At 41.3% G+C, this 18,853-nt stretch overlaps 1 protein-coding gene across 1 annotated transcript; it reads left to right on the forward strand.

The window, feature by feature from the left end:
- The first annotated feature begins 2,089 nt into the window (after positions 1 to 2,089).
- On the forward strand, positions 2,090 to 16,366 carry LOC143924272 (gamma-crystallin 1-like). Its single transcript, XM_077448477.1, has 3 exons — positions 2,090 to 2,207; positions 13,968 to 14,210; positions 16,031 to 16,366. The coding sequence occupies exons 1-3, from the start codon at positions 2,187 to 2,189 to the stop codon at positions 16,307 to 16,309; spliced, it is 543 nt and encodes a 180-aa protein (XP_077304603.1). The 5' UTR covers positions 2,090 to 2,186; the 3' UTR covers positions 16,310 to 16,366.
- Positions 16,367 to 18,853: the final 2,487 nt, after the last annotated feature.

Below are 18,853 nucleotides of genomic sequence, written 5' to 3' on the forward strand. Positions count from 1 at the left end.
CTATCCTGCATCCAGCATTCTTTCAGAAGGCACCTTCAGTGCTGCTGGAGGCTTTGTAACCGATCACAGGGTGCGCCTGTCCACTGACTCGGTTGATCGACTGACCGTCATTAAGATGAATCAGTCTTGGATCACCACCAGCTACCAAGCACCTGAAGCTGATGTAACCGAATAATTTTTTTTGAAATGTCATATCCCTTCAAGACTGCCTATGCTGATTCTGAGTGACTGTCCTGTTATGTTGACTAACTATCCTCTTCCTCCTCAATGATCCTGCTGATAGCTTGGAAAAACAGTGGCTAAGGCCCAATTTTTCAGCCCCTGTTTAACGGGGGCGTGCAATTACAAATTTTGATGCAATTCTTTGCAGCAGGGCTCATTCCTGCACTCCAATTAGAGTATCTGGGAGAGGTTGCAGTGTTGTGACACCAGCACCAGTGCCTAAGGCCCAATTTTTCAGCCCCAGTTTAACAGGGGCGTGTAATTACAATTTTTGATGCAATGCTTTGCAGCAAGGCTCATTCCTGCACTCCAATTAGAGTATCTGGGAGAGGTTGCAGTGTCGTGGCACCAGCACCAGTGCCTAAGGCCCAATTTTTCAGCCCCTGTTTAACAGGGGCATGTAATTACAATTTTTGATGCAATGCTTTGCAGCAGGGCTCATTCCTGCACACCAACTAGAGTATCTGGGAGAGGTTGCAGTGTCATGGCACCAGCACCAGTGCCTAAGGCCCAATTTTTCAGGTGCATGTAATTACAATTCTTGATTTAATATTTCACAGCAAGGCCCGTTCCTGCGCCCTCCGAGAGTAACTGTGAGGACTTACAGTGTTGTGGCACCAGTACCACCACCACTACCACAACCACCAAAGGCCCAATTTTTCTACCACTGTTCAACAATGGCATGCAATTACAATTCTTGATATAATCGTTCACAGTAGGGCACTCCAGCGCCCACCAAGAGTCACATTGAGGGCTTACAGTGTTGTGGCAACACCAACACTTTAGGCCCACATTTCTGCAGAGCATATAGGGCAGGCCCCTACGTTCAAACATCCAACTTACAAACGTCTCCTACTTGCAATCAAGGAGACAACAGGAAGGGAGATGAAAAAAGACGGACTGCAAAAAAAATTATACCGGGGTGATAACCCTTCCCTATGTTTTCCAAAAAGCTTAAAAATAAATTTTTTGACTGGAGCTACACTTTAAAAATGTACCAGTGCAAAATTACAAACAGATTATACTTAACACAACAAACCTACACAGTCCCTGTCTTGTTTGCACCGCCTGTATACTGCTGTTCTGAGTATATAGGGCCTGGGGGCCCCATGCCTTTACTTTTTTAATTTGGGTACTGGGTTCCCCTTAATATCCATGCAAGACCCAAAGGGGCTGGTAATGGGCAGGGGGGGGGGGGCTACCCAGGCCAATGATTTTCATCCGTATTGCCAGAACCAGACATTACATTAAAACCGCAAGCAGTTTTAAATTACTTTTTTCAGTTGAATGTCATTTTGTGCAGGGACTGTTCTCAACACGGGAAACATGTGCCACTTCACAGGCATACTATAAACATCCCCCAGGCACGATATTTGAAGGAATATTTCACTTTTTTTTCACTTTTATCGTCATTAAAAACAGTGCTCCCGAAAAAACGTCCGTTATTAATAAGAATAAATTGGCATTGATCCATGTCCCCTTGGGCAGGAGCCGGGTCCCCAAACCCTTTTTAGGACAATATCTTGCATATTAGCCTTTAAAATGAGCACTTTTGATTTCGAACGATCGAGTCCCATAGATTTTAATGGGGTTCTAAAGTTCATACAAATTTTCGGTCTGTTCGAAAGTTCTGGTGCGAACGGAACTCGGGGGTGTTCGGCTCATCCCTAATACATAGATAGTTTCTCTTTTTAAGTCAAACCATGTGAACAAGTAACACGTGCCTTTTAAACTTTGCTTCCTGCTCTATTCTTTCAGAGTGCATTACAAAGTTAGCAGTAGCTATTCATACAGCCACATATGAAAACAATAGTTTTACTTGGTTTGTATGTAACAGCTCTTCACACACATGGCTAAACACAAATAAGTTGACATCATCCATCTTAAATGCAGACATCAGCACTAGAAAATGTATTTAAAGGCTTTAGAATGGTCTAGTTATATTACTGGAGATTGCGGTTAAAATGTTTCCTACAATGGGCAAGGTAAGAGCATTTTTCCTTTTAATAGGAAATAATGAAGCAAAAATTAATCACATATGTTAGCCTGATTGCAGTAGAAAATGCTTTAACAAATATGGTAGCTAAAAGCCTAACAATACCAAATCAACGTACATGATGTTCAACAAAAACACACAATTTACTACATCTGGTGTGATACATCTGGATTGTGCAAATGTACTAGATACAGAGGGGTTGATTTAATAAAAGTAAAACAACTTTGTACTTTGCCATTGCAGTTGCACTAATTTCCCCCAGAGTTTAGTAAATGTGGTGAAACTTCACTTTGTAAAGAATACCTACAGTAAATGTCCTAGGGAAATAGAAAAACATAATTTCTGTTTACACATGATTGGATGATGGAAATCAACAGTCTATTTTGCTTTAGTAAATCAACCCCAGTTAGTCGCAATAGCCTGGTACAAAACTTAGGGTGCTAGGACTAAGAAAAATGTATACCTCACAAATAGCCTAGACTGGAAGTTTTTGATTTTTTCTTATGAAAGTTATGAATATTTTAGGAACACTATGGCTACTGAAGTGAAGTAGACTAGGCAACATGTCCTCTTGTGAAAATAGTTTTTTTACCCATAATTTAAATAAAATTCTGCTTTGAGAAGTAGGAATGGTCTTAAACAAATTGCATAACAGAAAGTTAATAGGACAGGGTGATGCCAGATTGTGTCAATATGGTCTTAAATTCTTGAGGCTTTGTGTGTGATGCACTAAAAATTTGAGAATCTACAAAGTACATTAAAAAACTTGTGAATGTTCACTTAAATTATTCAATTACGTGAAAGATTAAATTCCTGTTCACTTTGACTGTCATGTGCAGATGCTTTTTACATGGCTTTAAAATTGGAGTAAATGATTTTTTTAATGCTAATTAGCTTTTTAATGTGAGAAAAAATAAAATAAAGAAATGGAATCTGAAATATAATATGAACCCCATAAAGACATTAGCAGGATCACAACTACCACTTGAGGTAGATATCAATATCTTTATTTAAAACCAGATTTTTAGGAAGAGGTCTAAATTTACTGTTTTCATCTGCTTGCTACACGGCCACAGTACATTTACTGCAGCAGGGTGGCACTGGCAGGCAGCATCACATACATGATCACATACATGTATGCATGCTCCCTGGGGTGTGGCTCCCAGTCCCCAGCTGATTTGAGTAGCGAGGGATCATATGATCACTATGCGATTGTAAGGAATTCATTTCAATCATAACAGATGTGTATTTTATAGTGATGCTCTGATTGGCCCACAGCTATCACATGATACCTGGGTCAATCACAGCACCCTGAACCCAGCACACAATAGTAAATCACAGCTTTTATAAATGTAACTTGCTCTTGACAGTTCAAAATAGTCATGTACAGTGATCATCGTTGTAACAGTAATCAAGTGTGTAAAAGCAAAAAAAAATCACACCCCTCCCCCTTAGAGTATTACAGTGTCACTATGGCGACACTGAGCTACTCTGATGAACATATGTAAAACATTTTTACTTCTATGATAATTGGTTTGTGTGAAAGCTATCGAGTCTACAAGCTATGCTATGCATTATTGAAAATTGGTCAATCCTGATGCACTGATGGCCTGAATCTCAATCTGAGTATGTCAAAACCACATGTCTGAGACTTTTCCACAGCCTTGCCACATACAGAGGCCAAACATCCAAGTAGCACCTTCAGGTGTTCAAGGAGCATAAATTACCCATCTAATGTCATGACTAGGAATGGGCGAACAGCCAAACATTAACTGTTTAGACGTTCAGCGAACAGCCAAATGGGTCATTCGACTGCTTGTTCGCCCCCCCCCCCCCCGAACGGACCACAAAGCATTGCAGTGCTGAATAGTGCATTGCAAGCCCTGATTGGCTAAAGCAGTGAAAGCTTCAGCCAATCAGGGCATAGAACACTGTCAGAGTCATGATTGGACACTGTCATCATGACTTTATCCAATCATGACTCATTCCCACCCCACAGTATACAAGTATTCTTTCAATGGCAGCCATTTTCTGTGTGATTTTGGCATGACGAGAGATAGAACGGGGCTCTTTTGGTGCTATTAGTTAGTTAGTATGCTATCCTGTGCTATTTTGCTTCAATTGTCAGTGTAGATTATTAGTTTAGTATCAGGCTGGGGATAGTGTGAGTTTAGTGAGGAGGACCGTCATTCAGCTTTGCATAGTGTGCAGCTAGAGTAGGGACAGCTCAGATAGTTTCACTGTAGTATAGTGAGACCATGTCATTCATACATACATTAATGTAGAGTAGGAACAGCTCAGACAATGTCAGTGTAGTGACGGTTGAACACCATCAATTTGATTGCGTTACTGCCAGTTTAACGCCATTTACTTCTGTTTGCATTACTGCCAGTTTAACGCCATTTACTTCTGTTTGCATTACTGCCATTTTAACGCAATATAGTTTTGTGTGCGTTACTGCCAGTTTAATGCCATATAGTTCTGTGTGTATTATTGCCAGTTTAATGCCATATTGTTCTGTGTGCATTACTGCCAGTTTAATTCCATATAGTTCTGTGTGCGTTACTGCCAGTTTAACGCCATATAGTTCTGTGTGCGTTACTGCCAGTTTAACGCCATATAGTTTTGTGTGTTACTGCCAGTTTAACACCATTTATTTTTGTGTGCATTACTGACAGTTTAACGCCATATAGTTTATGTGTCACTGTAAATTTGGTGCATTATATTGCAGTATATTATAGTGTATCTGTTGAATGTTTCTGTGCAGTGTGAGTACTCAAATTAAAGTGCACCAAACACCTCTTTACATTGATTAAAGTGCATCTATGTACAGATTTCAACTTCTTCTTTACATTTGCTTATAAGCACCACCCCTTCCCTCCCAATAATGTCTGGGAGGACAACAAGGAGAGGCAGACATTCCCTTGGCACTGTAAGGGGGCCAGCAACAAATGTGTCCACAGGCAAAGGTGGACGTGGTGGTTAGTCCTCAGGCAGGGCATCATTACCTCTGTTTTGTGATATTGCCTGTGCTATCCAGCCACAGCATGCAGAGGAGGTGATGGACTGGCTTACTAAACCTTCCTCATCCTCTTCATCCTCCTCATCCTCTGTCACACAAGCAGAAATGTGTATGCAATCCCCTACACTTGCCAGAGTGGATAAACCTGCCTCCTTGTCCACATCTATTCTTGCTATAGCCCCAACACCATCCATTGAGGAGTCAGCTGAGTTATTTGACCACAGTGTCAGCCACTTGCTGCTTGATGATTCCCAGCCATTACTGGATTCAGATGTTGGTTCTGAGGTTGAGGATGACAGGAACATGAGCCTAGAGAGAGGGAGGAACACTGGTAGACAAATTGGTATTCATGTTCCCCAAGACACTGCATATTGCCAAGATGTCTCCAGTGGTAATGATGAAGATGGAGGAGATGAAGATGATGAGGATGAGGTCACTGATGGGACTTGGGTGCCAGATAGAGCAGAGGAGGAAACTGAAGGTGAAGCGGCACAACCCCAAGGAGGCAGACATCAAGAAAGAGTAGAGAGCAGCCACCCTATTCCATCACATTCTGCAGCAGTTGTCTCCTGGCCCACTCCCCAAAGCTCAGCTGTCTGGGCCTTTTTCAGCACATCTGCAGCAGATTGCACTGTTGCTAGGGCAAATTGTGTCTCGGGCACATCAAATGTGGCAAAAACACCAACCATATGTATATTGTTGCAATTTTTTTGCCTTCATCGAGAGCACCTCTAAAGGGTTATGGTTAGAAGGCGCTCCAACACCCAAAGAGTAATTTTTCTGCACGTGTTTGACAGGCGCATATCATTGCAATTTTTTACAGCAAGGCCAATTCTTGCTTTCATCCAGATTACCTCTATAGGGTTATGGTGGGAAGGTGCCACCGACACCCAAAGATCAATTTTTATGCACCCATTACTTCTATACAAAGTCAAAGTGACACCAGAATGTATCCAAAAAATCGCTAATCTTGTTCCCAGTGTACTACATTGTGGCCTCATCATACAAACTAGCTCCCCAGCTGTTGCTGAGCAAAATAAAGGCAGCTTGCAGGGAAAATTTAATATTTTTTGGCTTTATAAATGCAATTATTCTAAATACAGCAGATTCTAGACATGGTACAGACCTGCCACTTTACAGGTAGACTAAGGCATTATATTGGAAAGCAGTTTTCATTTTTGGGCTTTCACTTTAAAAATCAAAAAAACAGTGCTCATAAAAATATTACGTTTTTCACACACTTTTTTTATTGATACATGTCCCCCAGGGCAGGACCCGGACCCCTATAACCATTGTATGCTCAATTACTTGCATATAAGCCTTCAAAATGGGCACTTTTGATTTTTGACTTTCACGTCCCATTGACTTTAATGGGGTTTGTTATCCGGGTACGAACTTTCGCAGTGTTTGAAAAAGTTCTGGTGCGAACTGAACAGGAGTTTGGACCATCCCTAGCCATGACCACCTGTCACACTTTTGAAGGCCCTGGAGCACCAGGACAGTGGAATTACCCATAAAATTACATTTAAGAAAGCAAATACCCCAAATTATATTCTATGAGGCATAACATGTCCTTTTTTTCCCCACAAGTTTCTGGAATTTGTGGAAAGAAAAAAACTAATTTTTGTTTACACAAAGTTGTCAATTTATAAGATTTTTCGGACACATAGCATGTACATAGCAAAAATTACACGCCAAAATAAATTTTGCTACTCGTCCTGGCGAGTCTGGCGATACCACGTGTGAGACTTTTACACAGCCTGTGGTAATTACTCATCTAATTTCCTGACTAGTTATTACATTTTGAAGGCCCTAGAGCACCAGGACAATGGAATTACCCACAAAATTACCCCGTTCAACAAATGTTGTTAACTGGGCCAGATGTGTGCAGATGTTGATCATTGGGACAGATGTGTGCAGATGTTAATCACTGGCACAGATGTGTGCAGATGTCGATCACTGGGACATATGTGTGCAGATGTCGATCACTGGGACATATGTGTGCAGATGTCGATCACTGTGACAGATGTGTGCAGATGTCGATCACTGCGACAGATGTGTGCAGACGTTGATCACTGGTCCCACCGGCAACACAGACTGGCTCTGCTTCTCCTCACTGACAGTTTCCGTGTGAGGAGAAGCAGAACCGATCACCTAGCAGCTGTTTACATCACATGATGGCTGTGATTGGACACAGCCAGTGGCGAAGCTAGACATTCTTTCACCTGGGGCAAAGAATCGGTTTGCCCCCCCTTCTCCTATAATGGGACAAGATTAGGCAGGAAAGTGAGAAACTGCCATAGCTGTTGAGTCAGCTGTCTGTTCCCTCCCCCCATTGTGCTCCTCTGCCCCCCTACCCCATGCTCCTCTGGTCCCCCTTGCTCCTCTGACCCCCCTGCTCCTCTGGTACCCCCATACTCCTCTGGTCCCTGTGCTCCTCTGGTCCCCACATGATCCTCTGTTCCCCCTGTTCTTTTATTAAACCCCATGCTCCTCTGTGCCCCCATGCTCCTGTGGTCCCCCATGCTCCTCTGGTCCCCCCTGGTCCCCTGCTCCTTTGGTACTCACCATGCTCCTCTGGTATCCCATCTGCTCCTCTGGTCCCTCCATGTTCCTCTGGTCCCAACATGCTCCTCTGGCTGCCCACATGCTCCTCTGGTCTTCCTGCTCCTTTGGTCCCCGACATGCTCCTCTGATCCCCCACATGCTCCTCTGGTCCCCCTGTGCTCCTCTGGTCCTCCTGCTCTTCTGCCCCTCACATTTTTATCTGGTCCCTGTGCTCCTCTGGTCCTCCTGTGCTCCTCTAGTCCCCCACATGCCCCTTATGGTTCCCCGTGCTCCTTGGCTCCCCCTGGGAACCTTTGGCGCCCCACATGCTCCTCTGGCCCACCATGCTCCTCTCTTCCCCCCATACTCCCCTGGCCTCCATGTGCTCCTCTTGTCCCCCAAGTGCTCCTCATGGTCCCCCCATGCTCCTCTGGTCCTCCTGTGTGTCACTTGTCCCGAACATGCTCCTCATGGTCCCTGTGCTCCTTTATTCCCCCCATGCTTCTATTTTCCCCTATATGCTCCTCTGGTCCTCCATATGCTCTCTGGTCCCCCATGCTCCTCTGATCCCCCGGCTCCTCTGGTCCCCCGTGCTCCTCTATTCCCCCCAATGTTCCTCTGGTCCACCCTGTGCTCCTATGGTCTCCTGGGAGAGGAGGTGAGCACTACAGGGGGACCAGAGAAGTAACAGGGCGAGGAGGGTGGTGGTCCACTAGCAGGAGGTAGAGGTGCATATGCAGGAGGACTGGTACCAGCTGCGGTGCCCCCTTCGATGCTGCGCTGGGGGCACATACCCCCCTGCCCCCTAATTTTGGCCCTGGATACAGCCATTGTGGGATCAGGATGGCCAATCACAGAGCCCTCCTGCCCTGCGGCAATGCTCTGTGTCTGGGGGACACAGGCACACTTGGATCGCGTGGCTGCTCGGGCATGTGGCTGCATGATCACACTCCTTCTGAGGGACATTAAGGAACGTCCACTCAGAAGGACAAAAGGCCCAACCGTATATGTACAGTGGCTGGGTGGGAGGCAGATAAACAAGGTTAAAAAAATGTAATGAAAAATGATTACTTTTTTTCTATTTTAGGATACTGTCACCAGTCAATATCCCTATTCCCCACATTTCTTTCTTTTTTCAAACAGATAAAACAGAACACAACAAGACATCATACACATGATTTTTTTTAAATTTCTTAATTTTTCAAAAAATTATGACAAAAATTACAACTTCAAAAAACTCACCACGCCTCTTACTAAATACTTCAGACTGTCTACATCCGTCAGTACATCAGGATTGATCAATTTTCAAATTTGTATAAATACCATAGTTTTTAGACAGTATAACTTTTACACAAACCAATTTATATACACTTTTTGGATTTTTTTTTAATAACAATATGTAGCAGAATACATTTTGGCCTAAATGTATGAAAAAATTTGATTTTATTGGATATGTTTTATAACAGAACGTAGAAAAGATTTTTTTTTTTCCACATTTTTAATCTTTTCTCATTTATATAAAAAAAACAAAAAAAAATTATATACATTTCATTAGCATACTGTGTTGCATGACCACGCAATTGTCAGTTAAAGTAGCACAGCGCTGAATAACAAAAGAGGGAAGACTTGTCAGGGCAGACTTATCCACCTGTTTTCATATGTATTCATCTAAAACATAGAACCAGTAAGAAAACATGGTCTTTTCAAAATGAATCAGAAAACCTTTGCAAAAGCTTCAAACAAACTGGTAAATGATAACAAACCTGATCACCTGATTGGAAAGTAACTTTTCAGAAAAATATGTTTTTTTTTAGTAGTGCTTATTTATCCAACTTGTAGCTTGTACTGTTTAAAGCACATGGGTATAAGACACCTATCGCACTGAGGGTTTTTTTTAGGCGCTAAAGGGCTAAAATAGAACCTGTAAAGTGCCTGAATGTCTCCTGCAGCCCCAAAGTGAAAGCCTGAGTGCTTTCACACTGGAGTGGTGTGCTTGCATGATGTTCTGCATGCGGCATCTTTGGAGCGGTTTAGGAGTTGTGTATACACCGCTCCTCTACCACCCCGCCCATTGAAATGAATGGTCACCGCTGCTGAAGCACCTGCAAAAGGCTTCGGCAGCGGCGCTTTTCAGGCACATTTAACCTTTTTTTCAGATGCTAGTGGGGTAAAAAGGGCCCCGCTAGAAGCCAAAAGTGACAGTAAAGCGATTTACCGCTAACGCAGCCCGCTGGCAGTGTGAAACGGGTTTAAGAGTTGGGTGAACGGTTAGGTCCCAGCATGAGTTCTGGCCAAACATTTGCCTATTTGGCTCTTTGCTGAACACCTGCATTTACAGGGTGTTTGCTGGGTGTTTGCCCCGCTGAACACCCTGCATTGCACTAATTGTTGCACAGTGCATTCTGCATCCTGATTGGGCAAAGCTTTGCCCAGTCAGGGCACAGTGTAAATAGAAAAATTGGTGTATATCGTGCTGACATACAAACGTACATCAAATAGCAGCCAGCACAACACTAAGACAAGTGTAAATCAAGAAATATGTGAAAAATAAAATTTTGCAGCGCTCAAAAATTCATGATTATATCAATTCATATATATACAATCTAATATATAATGTGAAATGAGCACAAAACTAAATGTAAACAGTGAAAAGTGATATGGAATTCGAATGTAAAATACACACCCAAACTAAAGTCCATGTTCCATCATATAAAGGTTTTTAGGGCAGATGAGTGAATACAACAGCCCTTGAATACAACAGTCCTTGGATGGCACCCGAGAAAATATGTCATAAGCAGAATCCTCTAATTTCTGCAAAATGGGTTTGAGATGAAACCATCAAGGGCCAAGTCTCGGCCTTATCGGTTCTGTTTCAACGTTCACTTGCTTTGCATTCTTTGGTCCAAAGCTTTATACAAGGGGTAAAGCGTCTTAATCCTCCAGTTAGGGTGCCTCTGAACCCCTGGGATTTTTATTTGGTTCTGTCAGCTTTACAGAAGCAGCCTTTTGAACCGATACATCAAATTCCCTTAGTTCTATTGACAAGGAAATTAATTTTTCTGGTGCCATTTCTTCTGCCAGAAGAGTATCAGAATTAGCGGCCCTCTCTTGTAAAGAACCGTATCTGATAATGCACAAGGATAGAGTGGTGTTAGCCCTCTTCCTAGTTTTCTACCGAAGGTGGTCTCAGGTTTTAATCTAAACCAAGATATTTTCCTGCCTTCCTTTTTCCAAATCCCTGCTCTATGGAAAAGAAGTCACTACATTCTTTGGATGTAGTGAGAGCAGTCAAAGCCTATCTGGAAGCGACTGCTCAGGTTTGCAAAACGGATGTTTTGTTCGTATTGCCAGAGGGTCCTAAGAGAGGACAGGCAGCTTTGAAATCTACCATTGCCAAATGGATTTGACAAGTAATCGTTCAAGCTTATGGTTTGAAGCAAAAGAGCTATTAGTGCTTCGTGGGCAGTGCATCACCAGGCCTCCATGGCTCAAATCTGCAAGGCTGCAACCTGGTCATCAGTCCATACATTCACCTAATTTTATCAGGTGGATGTGAGAAGGCATGAGGACATCGCCTTTCGGCGTGGTGTGCTGCATGCAGCGGTACATGGTCCTCAGGTCTGATTACACCCTATATTGTGTGGTTCTCCTCCCCTCAGATAGCATTGCTCTGGGACATCCCATCAGTAATTACTGAGTCTCTGTGTCCCGTGATGTACGAGAAAGAAAATAGGATTTTTATAACAGCTTAGTTTGAGGTACATCACGGAACACAGAGGTCCCTCCCCTCCTCTAATACATTTAATTTGCTTTGCTACAAAACTGAGGTACCTCCAGTAGGGGGAGGGGTTATATGGGGGATTGAACTTCCTGTCTAGGGTGTGCCATCACCTAGTGATAGCCTATAACCCATCAGTAATTACTGAGTTTCTGTGTCCCATGATGCACCTCAAAAGAAAATGATTTTACAGGTAAGCTGTTATAAAAATCCTATTTTTTTACCTTTTGTTATAATAAATATCCCTAAAAATGTGTTTAAAAACTAATTTCTTCATCAGTTTAGGCTAATATATATTCTTCTACATATTTTTGGTAAAAATATTGATTGGTTTTCGCAAAACTTATAGCGTCTACAAACTATGGGAAAGATTTATGGAATTTGTATTATTATTTTTTTTACTAGTAATGGTGGTGATCTGCGATTCTTTTGCAGTATTGCGACACAGCGACGAACAGATCAGACACTTCGACAAATTTTTGGGACCATTGATATTTATACAGCGATCAGTGCTATAAAAATGCACTGATTACTGTGTAAATGACACTGGTAGGGAAGGGGTTAACACTAGGGGGAGATCAAGGGGTTAAATGTGTGTTCCCTAAGTTCTAACTGTATGTGGATTGGACTGGAGAGGAGATATATCGCTGTTCCTACTTACTAGGAACAAAATGCATGTCTCCTCTCCTCTGACAGCACAGGAATTTGTATATTTACACACACAAATCCCCATGCTGGTGCTTGTGCAGGCGACTACGCATGGCCAGCAGCGATCACTACCGCAGCCCACTCGCATCTGGTCCCCCGTCATACAGTGGGCGCGCGTTCGCCTTCTGGCGGCTCTTAAAGGAACCCCGTACCAGTATAGGGTTTTGCGCAGGGGAGCCATTCTGTCCCCGTAAATACACGTTAGCCGGTCTGGAACCGGTTAAAGCCAGTGAATTTGGAAAAAAAGAAGCCAAGCAAATAGCATTTTCAGAATGAAATGAGCATGAGTTAGTCTCTGTAACTTTCTTAAGAATTTTTAAGGTGGACATTTAAACTTACTGTAGGATCATATGAAAAATAATCACTTATCTATTATAACTGCTAATGGATTTCTTATGATTCTAAGCTTTCTAGAGTTCATATACACCTTATGTTTAAGAAACATATACGGATCAACAAATTTTTCTGGGCTCTCCTCAATCATTAAAGAGGAAGAAAACCCTGATGGGTTTACTTCCTCTTTGATTCCCTGCAAAGGTAAAGCATAATGGACTACTATGCATCGCATAGTAGTCCATTATGTGTCACTTACCTGACACAGGAATCAAAAATGGAAAGGTAGGGGATATCAAGAAAGACACTTAGTGGTAAGAGTGGATATCCCAATATAGTCCTCAGTAAAGGGTGCCATCGTCCGTGAATAAATGTATACAAAAAACAAATATCTATGGAGGGACTTATGGACTTTAAAGGCACCAATACAGAACAATAATTATTTTCATTAAACAATTTTATTACAAAAATAAAATTTAAAAACCAGAAACAGATGATATGTTCATTAATAGAGACCTCAATCAGCAAGGAATGTCATAATACACCTAGTACAATAACATCGCTCAATATGATAACCAACATTAGATCATTGCCAAAGGGCATAAGCATGGGACCCACATCAGCATACCACTATCGTGAATATGCATTTACACTTTAGTTTCCAATGATCTAATGTTGGTTATCATATTGAGCGATGTTATTGTACTAGGTGTATTATGACATTCCTTGCTGATTGAGGTCTCCATTAATGAACATATCATCTGTTTCTGGTTTTTAATTGTATTTTTGTAATAAAATTGTTTAATGAAAAGAATTATTGTTCTGTATTGGTGCCTTTAAAGTCCATAAGTCCCTCCATAGATATTTGTTTTTTGTATACCTGACACAGGAGCCAGCGAAGTCACCGCTGTCCCCTTGCGTACGGAGCCTCCATCTTCTTGGTGGGTCTCGCTGCTCCGACGCTGCCATTCAACGGAGCCGCAATGACGTCACTCCCGCGCATGTGCACGGGAGCCGTCACTCATGGAATATTGCTGTTAACTGCGGCGTGCTCAGTGCGCCTGCGCGCTGCTGTCTATGGCGCCTGCGCCATAGACAGCGGTGCCTGTCTTTTGGCAAATATCTCCTAAACCGTGTAAGTTTAGGAGATATTTCTTGGACCTACAGGCAAGCCTTAATCTAGACTTACCTGTAGGTCAAAGTGGTTTGTAAGGGTTTACAACCACTTTAAATGATGTGTTAGGCCCTTGGACTTTTAAAAGAACATCACAAATATGTGTACTCAGTTACTTTTACTCAGTTTTCAGTTAATTATAAATGAATGTCAACTACATTAAGACTTTATATTTTTTGCTACACAGATCATATTCTATGAGGACCGAGACTTTCAGGGCAACTCTTATGAAGTTTATTCAGACTCTCGTGACCTTTCCTATTACTTCAGCCATTGCAACTCCATAAGGATTTCTACAGGAAACTGGATGTTATATGAATTTACTAACTTCCAGGGAAACCAGTATTACCTTCGTAATGGAGAATATCCTGATTTTCAACACTGGATGGGATTTAATGACTCTATTAGATCTTGTCAACTAATTCCTCAGGTATGCTATATACAAAGTAATTGCCTAGGCATTTCATCAACTTTTGAAGAAAATATTGTGAAATTCAAGTTTTGGGTGGGAATTGGTATATTAAGCAACCTATCAAGGCCTTCATCTTTCCCGAGGAACAGACACATTACAAAAAATGATTGTTGGCTCATGCATCCATGTATGTTAATGTACATTTGAATGTGCGAGCACAACCATGCTAAACTGACAATTTCTGCAATGTAATTGACAATGGATGATGAGTAAAGCAAACTATGCATTAAATAGCAAGGTCTGGCTATTTTGGACTCATTCCCTCTCCGACTCCCCCCATGTAAAATTGCTAGATAAAAACTTAAAATACATTACCAGTCAAGAAGAAAGATTTGTAATACTATACATGTGTATATGGATGATTCCAGGAAAGGGTTGTAATGTTACTAGGCCTTCTTGTGTGATCCTGGAATGCATATCACATTCTTACAGGATATGGATCCTCAGCTTTCCCAGGATCTCATTAGAAGACCCAGTGAGATCTCCCTTGACTAAGCAAAGAAAGAGTAGCCATATTCCTAGATAACATATTCTTTTTTACTATTAAAATGGTTTTGGTTTTCTATTTTTATCTAGCGATTGTACAAGTGAAAGGGTCAGTAAAACATATGAACCTTGCATTTCACAATTCATCTATATTGAATACATAAGGAATAGTTAAATATGAAAAGTTTTATGAAAAGGAATATCTTTTAAGTGGAAGAGAAAGAAATAAGTGGTATGTCATTTGCAGGACCACATATTACAAACTAGATTCTAGTTAACTACCTATTAAAGTGTTTGTAAACCCTTACAGACCACTTTGACCTACAAGTAAGCCTAGATTTAAGGCTGACCTGTAGGTCCAATAAATATCTCCTAAACCTACACTGTTTAGGAGATATTTGCAAAAAGACAGTCACAGCTGTCTACAGCGCATGCCACTGCTAACGGCGATATGCTGTTAGTGGCAGCATCCGTGCACATGCGCGGGAGTGACATCATCACGGCTCTGGCCAATCACAGCGCTGTCCACGATGCCCGGAAAGAAGATGGATGCTCCGTGGAAGAGGGGACAGTGGTGACATCGCTGGCTCCTGTGTCAGGTAAGTGACACATAATGTAGTAGCCCATTTTGCTTTACCTTTGCAAGGAAGCAAAGAGGAAGTAAACCCATCAAGGTTTACTTCCTCTTTAAACTGATCTTTTGACTTCAGTAGTTTGAGTCATCGCCATGGAACATATATGTAGATCTGGAAATTCAGAATAAAGTCAGAAGTAAAGTCAAAAGTCTTCTGTACATCTGTACTGGATTCTTACTTCGTAATATATGTTACAGGGCTCAGAGTTCAAGGAACTAAGAACAATGAAGATGGTATCTGTAGAGATGTGTTTAGAAGAATAGGTTCCTGTATTGTAGTATTGTACATTGTTTGGCACAGTTAGGGTATTAGCATGTTTGTATTAAAAACACCTGCCATGAAAGAACATGGAGGCTTTATTGTTGATCTCCTTCTGAAATGGGGTTTGGCATTAATACTTTGGCCCAGAACAAATAAGGACATAACAAGTTCTGACTTTTGTGCCTTTTATATTGCTGCATATTTGCTCCAGATTAATAACTCAAAACAGCACAAGCCAGATTTAGCCAATTAACTATCATTTCTCTCATTGCAGTTAAACCTGTTTTAGTGCACATTTTGCAACAACTAATTTATAACTAGTAGATAAATACTGTACAAATTACAATATTTCTTAGCTGTATGCGAATTACATTTTTGTTTGTTTTTTTAAATTAGCATCATGGATCATTTAGGATCAGCATTTACGAGAAAGAAGATTTCAAGGGTCAGATGAGGGAGTTCACTGAAGACTGTCCTCGTGTATTTAGTGACTTCAACTATAATGACATATGCTCTTGCAATGTGTTTGAGGGTTACTGGATTTTTTATGAAGAGCCAAACTACAGAGGACGTCAGTATTATCTGAGACCAGGAGAGTACAGGAAGTACACTGAGTGGGGAGCTGAAAACCCTAAAATTGGTTCCTTCATATGTGTTAAACCTTATTACCATTAAAAAGTCCATACCTGTATATGAATAACACACTCAATAAAGATGTTCATTAAAGCTGAACTTCAGCCTTCCTTTTTTTCCCCAAATTGGTAGCAAGTGCTTTCATGTGTTGAAACTGATTACTCTCAATTCTCAATATAACCCTTTGAAGCTGCAACATCTTCCCACCCCACCTTCATTTCCTGTCTAAACAACTTTCATTCATCAATCACTTATCCCCTTACTCTTACTGTTGTTGGCCCGCCTTTCACAGCTATTAACTTTCTCTGGCAGTATTAATTTTTTTTTTCAAAGTTTTATCTGAAAGAACATTTACCCAACCCACCCCACCCTTCCCCATACTGTACACTGACAGACCTCCCTTCCCATCTGCCCTAAACCCTCACTGTTATCATGCCATAGTCCACCTGTCATCCTTTTACAGTGTCCACTGTCACTGATTCATAGTCCCTACTTGTCCCCCAGTCACCTCTTCTCAGTTCCAGATGTCCTTGGTTTGCCGTTTCCCCTGTCACTATTCCACTGTTCCTGCAGTCACTGGTTCACAGTTCTCTAAAAGCCCACAACACTCCCTAGACCACCTTATTTGCAGTGTAACCTACGCTGCTCAAAAACGACAGACTGATTTTGCATACCCCCTGCATTTCTTCCATGCAATTACTGCCTTTTTTCATACCCTCCATGTGAAATTCTTGCATTTACTGACCCCCTTAAACTGTATGCACACCTTGCACATGTTGCCTTGCAATATTTTCTCTGCTCTCCTCTTCTGCATGTACTGACCTCTTTAATAGCCTCCACAACTAATTTGTGTACATGATGAAGGACAAAAACATGTGGGACTTTATATCAGGCTATAAAAAATTAAAGTTCATAGCCTCTATCCCTAAATTGCATGACTAACTAGGGGGGAGAACAGTGTAGCATACGAGGTAAATGGGTACAAATACGTCTGGCTAATAACTGGTAATATGCAAACTGCTATATAATAGCACATTGTAAACAAGATATAATTTTATATAAAGATAAAATATTTATTCCATACAGTAATGCATGCAAGTATAATAGTAGTGCATAGTATTTCCAGTCTCTTTTGTTCCATATGAATAACAAAAATGTATAACATATACATAATGTCAGCATAGTACAATAAGATTGCAAATTATTCCTAGATGGTAACAACGTGAGTACCATCCAATTGCTTGATGCGTTTCATGCAATAACTCCACTCATCAGGAGCGGATACTATATGGGTATCTAAAGATGTAAATACATAGTGAAAATTATAGATAAACACCATGTCTCGTCATGGGAGGGTACAAAAAGAGGGTAGTGGAAAATAACCCAACCTGGTTAGGGATCAAGTAGGGGTCTAGGTGTGAAATGGTGAGGACTGGAGGCCAGCCGGAGTAATCATGAGTCAAGGGAGCTGAGGCGGTAAACCCAGAGCACAAGGATGACAACCCAAACAGGGAATGAATATTCTGAGGAGTGTGATATCCCATGAATGAGAGTAATATAAATGACATCACCACAACCTATGTAGAGTGAATGAATACTATAGTGATTGAACAAATCACAATGTAATATGCTTAATAGATATGTGGAGTACATCATAGATGGTACCAGACAGTGATAAGAGATGAAATCAACAAAGTAGGTTGAAGTAAAGAAGTGTCTGGACTATTGGGGTTAAAAGAATATAGAAGGCCTATATATTATAGATTTTTCATATGTATACTATGAACAAACCAGAAGCCATCTTGTTTTTAAAAGAAAAGAGATTAGCTTAAGTTAATGGTCTTTGAAACCAAGAAACCCTCACCAGAAGGTTTTAAGTGTATTATGTTAAATTCTCTTAAGATCGTAAATTTTCTTTCTGTCAGCCTGAAAAGATAAGAAGAGGGTCTATGGCTAGTGTTTAGACTAAAGACTCATATTTCAAATGAGCTCAGAGGCCTAATTTTTGTTTCCAGGATTGAACAACAAGAGAGGGCTTATTCACAAATGAAACATGTTATATTATGTATTGCATAAAAATCATATTAACAATAATCCCCAATATATATATAAGTTAATTGTATTGAAGTACTTATATTCAAAATTAAGCAAATAATTTTACATATATTGCGTTATGTATTTTACCTGGTTCTGGACCAGCCACCACAGTTATACTGCGGCAGGTTGGCCTGGCTGCGCAAATTGTCGTAGCTAGGTGGCCGTAGCGATCGAACTTGATCCAGAACCAGTCAATCCTCAGGCCAATGGTATCTGGCCTGGACCTGGTGATCGGTCCTGGCAAATGAAATCCTTCCCCTGCATGTGTAAGTGTAAACACAGCAGGAGAAGTGATGTAATCTCCCCTTGTGGAACTCTTTTCCGTTCCAGAGAGAGGAGACATTTCACAGTAAGTGCACAGTAAGTGCACCAGCACTGCACTGATACCAGTTCATGTAGGTACTCTTGTCACCCCCTGATCGCCCCCCCCAGTTAAACCCTTAACCCCGTGTCACTGTGTCACCTAGTGCAGTGTTCATATTTTTTGCA

Source organism: Lithobates pipiens, unplaced genomic scaffold, assembly GCF_037356315.1.
Source record: "Lithobates pipiens isolate NorthernLeopardFrog02 unplaced genomic scaffold, aLitPip1_a1.2 Scaffold_22, whole genome shotgun sequence".
Lineage (NCBI taxonomy): Eukaryota > Metazoa > Chordata > Amphibia > Anura > Ranidae > Lithobates > Lithobates pipiens.